Source organism: Malania oleifera, chromosome 1 (assembly GCF_029873635.1).
Source record: "Malania oleifera isolate guangnan ecotype guangnan chromosome 1, ASM2987363v1, whole genome shotgun sequence".
NCBI classification, from domain to species: domain Eukaryota; kingdom Viridiplantae; phylum Streptophyta; class Magnoliopsida; order Santalales; family Ximeniaceae; genus Malania; species Malania oleifera.
This window is the reverse complement of record NC_080417.1, coordinates 150,185,054-150,193,275: the sequence shown is the minus strand read 5'-3', so window position 1 is coordinate 150,193,275 and position 8,222 is coordinate 150,185,054. Positions and strand designations below refer to the sequence as shown.

General features: G+C 33.6%; 1 protein-coding gene and 1 long non-coding RNA gene across 4 annotated transcripts in view; both read right to left on the bottom strand.

The window, feature by feature from the left end:
- Positions 1-776: 776 nt before the first annotated feature.
- LOC131164776 (uncharacterized) lies at positions 777-2,577 on the bottom strand. 2 transcript variants are annotated; one of them, XR_009139344.1, is made up of 3 exons: positions 2,020-2,577; positions 1,262-1,585; positions 777-1,096 (listed from the first exon to the last, which is right to left on the bottom strand). It is a non-coding gene; the product is annotated as an uncharacterized LOC131164776 (long non-coding RNA). The 2 variants fall into 2 exon arrangements; XR_009139347.1 differs by lacking the exon at positions 1,262-1,585.
- Positions 2,578-5,132: 2,555 nt separating this feature from the next.
- LOC131164696 (protein HOMOLOG OF MAMMALIAN LYST-INTERACTING PROTEIN 5) overlaps positions 5,133-8,222 on the bottom strand; it is an 81,889-nt gene continuing 78,799 nt past the window's right edge. For both annotated transcript variants that reach the window (XM_058122108.1, XM_058122099.1), the window contains 3 exons: positions 7,977-8,052; positions 7,675-7,812; positions 5,133-6,109 (listed from right to left, as the gene is read on the bottom strand). In XM_058122108.1, coding sequence (XP_057978091.1) covers positions 5,378-6,109; positions 7,675-7,812; positions 7,977-8,052 — 946 coding nt within the window. In that variant the 3' untranslated portion in view covers positions 5,133-5,377. The remainder of the gene's footprint in view (positions 6,110-7,674; positions 7,813-7,976; positions 8,053-8,222) is intronic.

Sequence of the window (8,222 nt, the reverse complement as noted above, 5' to 3'; positions counted from 1 at the left end):
AGGATTTGAAAGAATATTTTGAGTAGTCTGAGTTATAGGAGATGTGAATATATTAATAGGAATGATATCATCTATTTAGGGAACTGGTATGACTACTGACTGAGTGGAAAGATCATGACCAGTTTTGAATGGAAATATAGATTCTCGAAAAATAACATCTCTGGATAAGAAGATGACATTGGTTTCTAAATCATAGAGTTTGTCATATGGATATCCAAGAAAAACAAAAGGATGAGCTCTAGGTGAAAATTTAGAACGATTATGGGATAAAGTGGATACAAAGCAGAGATAGCCAAATACTCTAAAAAGAGAATAATTTGGTGGTTTTGAGAATAACATCTCATATGGTGTTTTATCAAATAGGAGAGGAAAAAGTGTTCTATTGATTAAGTAAGCTTTTGTTAGAACACGTTCACTCTAGAAAATAAGAGGAAAATTGGCATGGAATCTAAGAGATCTTGCCACATTTAATAGATGTTGGTGTTTACGCTCAACTACACCATTTTGTTGAGGTGTAGCAACACATGTTTGTTGATGTAAGACTCCTTTAGAAGAGTGGAATTTGGGCATATCAAACTCAGCCCCTCTATCAGCCCTTCTAGTTTTGATATAAATATCAAATTGTCTCTATGAGCTTAAAAAATGACTGAACTAGTGAGCGAGTGTCAGATTTATTTTTCATTAGATATACCCAAGTACAACGTGAATGATCATCCACAATTGTAAGAAAATATCTAAAACCAGTAATTGACTCAACGGAGAAAGCACCCCAAATGTCACAGTGTATCAAATCAAAAATTTTATTTCTAATGGAATGACTAGTATTGAATGGCAACCTTTTATGTTTTGCCAATGGACAGATATTACAATTGAAATTTGAAAGAGTATGTATATCAGGCAACAACTTCTATAGTGTTTGAATCTTATTGAGAGAACAATGGCCTAGCCTAAAATGCCAAGGATCAAAAGAAGGAAGATTTACAGCAGAAGTGAGATTTACAGCAGAAAATACACTAGAATTCATAACAGATGCTTTCAACAGATATAGTCCAACTACTTGCTTAGCCACTCCAATCGTCTTCCATGAGTGTAAATCCTGTATGAAGGAACACATGTTTTATTTGACAATTTTACTAATATGTTTATAACAGAGGTAATTGTAGTGAGATGCGAAATAGAACTGACCATGTGATTAGTATCACCACTATCAATTATCCAAGAATTTAATTGCTTAGAAACAAAATCAAGTGAATTATCATACCTGATAAACTTAAAGAGTTTGAAACATAAGATGAGTTGTTCATAGCATTCGTGGTTATAGGTTGAGGTGTTTGTGAAGAGGATTGTAGGAAAGAAAGAAAGAATTTGTTGACACTGTTCTTTGGTAAAAGGAAACTGAGGAGTGGAATCTATGGAAGAACAATCTGGGTCATTGGAAGATAATGAAACTTGATACACAGAAGATATTTTGGAAAGCACAAACTGAATATTTTATCTCACTTATATTGAAATTGCAGGAGACACCAACAATGAATGAACATGCTACAAGGATTAATAATCTTCATATCCGAGCACTCTTAATTTACTGCACAAAAATGAATAAAGTTATAATGAATTAATAATGCATTATTCTTTCTAACTATGGACTCAAAATCTGAAATAAAAACGCATTGTGAACATCAAACAAAACATTGCTTAGAACCTAGCATTAAAAATGTATAATAAAACAGGGTGAAATTGCAAACAAATCTGTAAGACTGCAGCAACGGTAGTGTTACAATCGGAGAAATTTGTTAATTAAACACCAACAATCCTATGCCTCAAGACAAATTAATAAATAAATAAACATTTGCATATAATTATTAACAAAGTGCAGAAAATCATATAAATAATTAACTCATGGAGACTTTACAGAAAATCTAATAATCGAAAATTAATCAAATTCCTATATACAGTTAATCCGTATATATATATATATACATGGGCCACAGCAGGATGGAAAACATGACTAATAGATACCTCAATAAAAGCTTCTTTTGCTTCCGTGTCCTCGAGTGAAAGTTGATTAAAAGTCAAATGTCTTAGATCTAAGGTGTTTGGTGGAAGATTTTGACAAAAACCAAACGTTGAAGGCTTCGATGCAAGATTCTGAACATTTTGAAATTCGTTTTTAGAATCTGAAGTTTGTCGATGCTTTTAAGAACTTGGAAGAGGATTTTTTTTTTTTTTTTGTAGATTCGGTGACCGAAATCGCTGCATATTATTCCTTTGCGGCAATGGGTTACTATTACCTATCGGTGGAGGACGATTAGAAGTAGAACCACCATTCGATCTGCCTTGGGAGACCATGGAAGGGGGGAGAGGAAGAGGAAGAATGAAGAGAAAGAGGAAGAGGAAGACGAAAGATAGAAGAGGAAGTGGAAGACGAAAGAGGGAGGGGAGCTACCGGTCGTGTTAGTGCACTGGAGTGAGGGGGGAGCCCAATAAATTTTTCCCTCCTTTAACTTCAATTTCCTTGGGTTTTTTTCGAGGAAATAAAATTTCCCTCCTCCATGTTTATTTTCCCCACCTATTTCCTTTTCCTTGCTTGTTTCCTTTGTGCCAAACATCCTAAAAAAACAATTTTCCTTTCTTCTTTTTTCTTTTTTTTTTTTTTTATTTGCATGGGAACTCTTAACACTCACGAGTCCTTCGAACCCTTCAGTGCGGTACCAAATCCATGTAGCGGCAGCCTTCTCCTAGTTCGCCACCCGAATTAATCAAAATGCGGTCACAATTTCCATGCATCGGTTAGACGTTCGGTCAACTCGAAACCCAGGACACATTGGCCCAAGACAACTTTGACCAAAAAGGCATCAATCGTGATGCGTCTACCGGGGATTAAACCCCCCATACTCCTACTTGAGTGTCAGCATCTTTCCATCGCACAATCTCCGTGGGGGTAATTTTCTTTTTCTCTTGGCTATATTGGAGTTTGAGCTATTTGAACAACTTACAAAGTCAAGTTTGAGTTTCACAAGCCTAATCTTGCTTAATTGAACTTTTATTACTCGAGTATATGTTTTTTGTATTGTGTGAGTGATGTATATATGATATATTTTATATATCTATTAAATATTATTTTTATAATTAAATCAGCTTAATTGAATGAAGGTTAAGTTTTAAGGAATCAAATCCATTCAATTTGAATATAGCAATGAGTATGAGTGTAGTTTCAATTTTAAAATTTTAGAATTGAGTCAAGCTCAAATATTTTATTACATTGATTTGATTCAACTTGACTCCATAATTTGTAATATTATAATTTTTATTTTAACTTTCAAAACAGTTATTTGTAATGTTAATTTTTCTATATTTAAAAAAAATTTAAAAAGTAACGTATTGCACTATCTTTTTTATCAAAAAAATAAGCTTAAATGAAGTAATCTTTACCGTTTATCCCCACTCATAAAACATTTTAAAGTGTATGCTTTAGTATAGTATCTTACTAAACTTGACAAAACGCATCAAGTTGGATAATCCATGGCAGATCAGATAGATTAATGAGTGAAAATACTTCATATTTGTCTCAATTAAGTTGCAAATTTATGACAATTTAGATCAAATAATTCATCATTAACATCTCTAATATAATTTTTTTTGTCATCCAACGAACAATTTATTTTGTAACATAATAATTGAAGTTATTTTTAAAATTATAATTTAATAATTGTTAGAAATTTAATAACCAAGCACAAAATTATAATTTTTAAAATTTTCAAATCATGAATTTAAAGGCTTTTGTTTTTATCACAAGAAAATTGAGTATTTGGGCTTGAATTTGGATGTGACATGGGCCAAACCTAGAAGCGTATACCTTGGTCAATAAAACTTATATTATTTGAATTGATGCCTAATAAGTATGTGCATATGAGATTATTAATGAATTTAGACATTAGTTGCTAGAGGGTAAGCGGATATCTATCAAATAAAATCCTAAATTCGTCAATTGACTCATTTAGAGTCGGATAAAAGAAAATTTAAATCATATTCAATTTATTTAATGTGCGGATCAATAGTGAATTGGTTTAAGCGGGTCTAATTTAGTTCGAATTAATAATTTTCTATTCATTTTGTCAGGTCTAGATTATCTTAAAAATTTAGAGTGTGAATCATAATGTTATAAATGAAACTTCCAATTTGAACTTATAGAATGGGGAGATGTCTAGAGAATTTTTAAAATATTTTTTTCTTCTTTTGATGTTTGACTCTTTAGAAAAATATTTTATAGAAACTTATACCATCACAATGTATTAAATTGTGATGCATTGTTCGTATTAAATATGAAGTTGTCATATAATATGGACCCAGTTCTCCATAGCCAAAATTCTCTAAAGTTAAGAAGCACACCAAACAAATTCCCATCGACATTGCACCGACTAATTGCTAAAATATTCAAGCCTTTCTCATATATGTTAAAAATAGTTCTATCTGTTATTTATAATTTTTTAAAATTATTATACAAAACATTACATTATTTTTCAGTTTTCCATGTGTATAGAGAAGTTTGAAAACATTTTTTTCATCTTATGAATTTCATGCATAAATCCTGAGAAACTAAAAAAAGAAAAATGTATAACTATTTAAATCTGAAAATAAAAAATCAAAACGTGCCCTCCATATTTTTATAATCCCTTTACTGCAACTAAGAAAGCAGCATAAAGTAGTTAACGAGTTAAAATCTGTTTCCTCGAAGCATGGTTGAGGAAGTACATGAAACATGAATATCGAATCCAAATTCGTATTTTGTAAATTTAAACAAAAAGCAATATAATTTGATACTGCACTTCGTCTAAATTCACATAAATCCAAATTTAGAATCTAAATGCTAAGGTCTCAAATACAGGGTAAAGGGCTGATAAATATAGAAATTCATCATACAAATGCATTTCATGGATGAACCAAAGCGCAGCTTGTATGATGCTTCCACTGAAAATACAATTCACGCTTTCAGCAGGCTGCTGGGTTTAACATCGGCAATCTTGAGAGATTGTTGAACTCTGAAAAATAGCCCAAAGGATAGAGAACATCAGATTCATTCACATGCAGTTCATAACGTGACCATTTTTTTCCACATTTTCTTCAAAGTAATATTTGATGCTGCAAAGATTTCGTATGTTATTTCCATTCACACCAACATGTCAATAGGGAAGTTCACAGACCAGCCAACATCCTCAGCACTCCACCACCTCTTTCTTTCTCTACCTTTTTCCTTTTTTGTAATAGATATCCAATGAGCTTTACAAATCAAACCATACAACAATAGAAGAAAATACATAAGTGAAAAAAACATCATCAGAATCCATCCCAGAACACAAGCAAAGAACACACAAGAAGCTCAATGACTAGACGATGGATTTGTCAGCAATTCAAGTGACTTCCTTAAAAACTCCACTGCAACAGACACATCATCAAATGCCAGCGCTCCAACGGCAAACCTCGCAGCCTTGTGGGCCTCGGCAACTTTCTCGGGTGGTGGCTGGTAATTGGGGTCGTGTTGATATGTTTGAGAAGATGGGGGCACAGGCTCTGGAACAGTCCCATTGACATTACTTGAATTGTATTGGACAGCTGATGGATAGTTTGATACTGGTGGTGGCGGAGCTTGAGGCGCCATGTTGGGAGCGTAGGAAGCATCAGAGCCTTGGTAGTAAGAAGAATAATGAGATGGGACAGTTGGGAGGCTGCTCTCTGTAAAACTAGGGTAAGACTGGAAATTGGGATAAGAGTAGGACGGAGGACTTTCATGAGAATGGTAGTTCTGTGGCAGTTGTTGTTGGGGCTCTTGTGGGTAATGTATATGGCGGTGAGGCTGGGAATAAGTAGGATTTTCAGATACATTGGATGGAGGCAGTGGTGGCTGAAAATCATGGGAGGTATAATTGGCAGATGGGTAAGAAGAAGGTGGAGTTGAGTTGTTTGCGAATTGCTGATTGTTTTTATCGTCAAAATGAAGAGATGGTGGAATATTTGTAGATTGCTGATTTGTAACATTACCACTGAAATGAGGTGATGGATCAGATTCCATCCTGGGACTGGTACCTGTATCACTTCCGCTTGGTCCAAGATCCTGAAAAGAGAAAACAGTTGGAAGGTTTCCCAGAATGTCTAGCTTCTCTCTTGTGACTATTTCTAACATGGCACATTCTTCCCTTATATCATTACTTGCCAAACAGTTGGACTCAAATTTTTAAACTTAAGAGAAACCACTAATGAGAGATTTGAAATGCAAGTAAGATTTATTATTGTTTCCAGAGTTCAGTGCATTGAATGCAAAACAAGAATTGCATACAGAATGTCAATTGGAGATAAAACTTGTCAAGCTGTGACTAATTTTCACTCCTAATAACCCACTGCCCCTAAAAATAATCGATAATAATAATAATAATAATGAAAGATTTAGTTCTTTGCCAATGTTAAAACCATTATAACTTTCCTCTTCCCCCCATTACACAAAGGGTTTTTGGTTCATGGCATCAAGAAAATTCCCCATTGAGTGACATTCTCAGAAATCTCATTCAAGAAATGAGATGCCCTCCTCATGGGAATATTTTTATTGGTTCACATTACAAGATTTCCACGAATGTAAACATGATTCCCATGTCATTGTTTGGTTCAGCATGGGAATCTCATTAGGCATTTCAAGAAGACGACCATTATACCCACAACATGTGTGTAACAAACATATGCAAAATAATTATATTTTGAACACAAAAACTACTAAGAATTAGTACTTAATTAAATATGTCCTAAAATTTTTAACAATCATAAATTAAAAAAATTGAACACTTAAATAATCAATTAACCAAAATAATTGAGGACAATAATAATATAGTGTAAATATTAGCTAGAGGGCATCCCCGGGCCACAAGACTCCCCACTTTGCAAGGGTAGGGAAAGAGACGTCACAGTGTTTACCCCTACTTTTGGGCAAAAAGGTTGTTTCCTTAGACTCAAGCGTGTGACCAACCGGTAAAAAAGGAGCAACGAGCAACCTTAACGTTGATCCAAAGCCCACCCTCTATCTAAATATTATATTAAATTATTATAACACAATAATATTTATTATTTTTATTTTATTAATAATTTATTATTTTAAATATAATAATATGGTGTAATAATATATTATAAGGGCATTGCATCGAACCCATCAAAATAGGGAAGGCAATTTGGTCCAAAACATAAAATTCCCATGGGAATGAGAAGAAAAGGATGTCCATGTTTCATGGGAATCTTTTCATTCCCAGGAATGTGAGCATTCCAACCACATCAGGTTCCCATGCTTAAACAAATATGGGAATGAGATGTCATGGGCATCACATTCATAGGAATCCTGATAGACGTTGCAAACCAAATGTCCCCTTAGAAAAGGGAAGAAGTGCAGTATAAACTTGCACCATATTGCTTGGAAAGGGGAAAAATCAAGAAAACATTTTTTTCATCATCAGTTTTATACTTTGAAATTCCTTCTTTAAAAAAAAATAAAAAATAAAAAAAGGAAAGAAAAAAGTGGGAGGTTGAGGCAGGGATTAGGGAAGAACAAAGAGGAAATTTAATTCATTTTCCTCACTGCTTCTACTTGTATCCATGCATCACCTAAACGAAGAAAAACTACTAAGAGGTTTAGAACCATACATATGCACCGCTTGCCATGTTGGATGATATCGATAGATCTTTATCACCAGGGGGGCCTGGTTCCGGCTTCCTTCCTTCTTTCAAAGCTTTCCTTATATCAGCAGCTTTCCATACCGCATACTTCTGCTTCTGCTCAAGCTGTTAAATAATCAAAATAACCACAACTTGACATTCTTAATGTCAACATAAAAAGACAAGAAGAGCTAAAAAAGACCTTTAATATCAGACTTCTACAAAGCCTTAAAGCACAGTGTGTACGTTTTTTTATTACATAAAAACTAATAACATTATTAGCAACTCACATCAGGCTGAAGTTCACCAAACTGGCTAAGAATTTCAAAGAAAATGCTTGCAGCATAAAAAGTTTTTGCAGTACTCCTGCAAAAATATCAAAATATTGATTTCCAAATCATTACAAATAATGGTAAATTTCTAAATAAATAGTTCTTCAACTTCATAAATGACACTAACATGCTCATGGGTACATCATTAAGGGCATCACCATTCAATTAATTCCAATCATTGTATTTGAGAAACTAATAAATGAG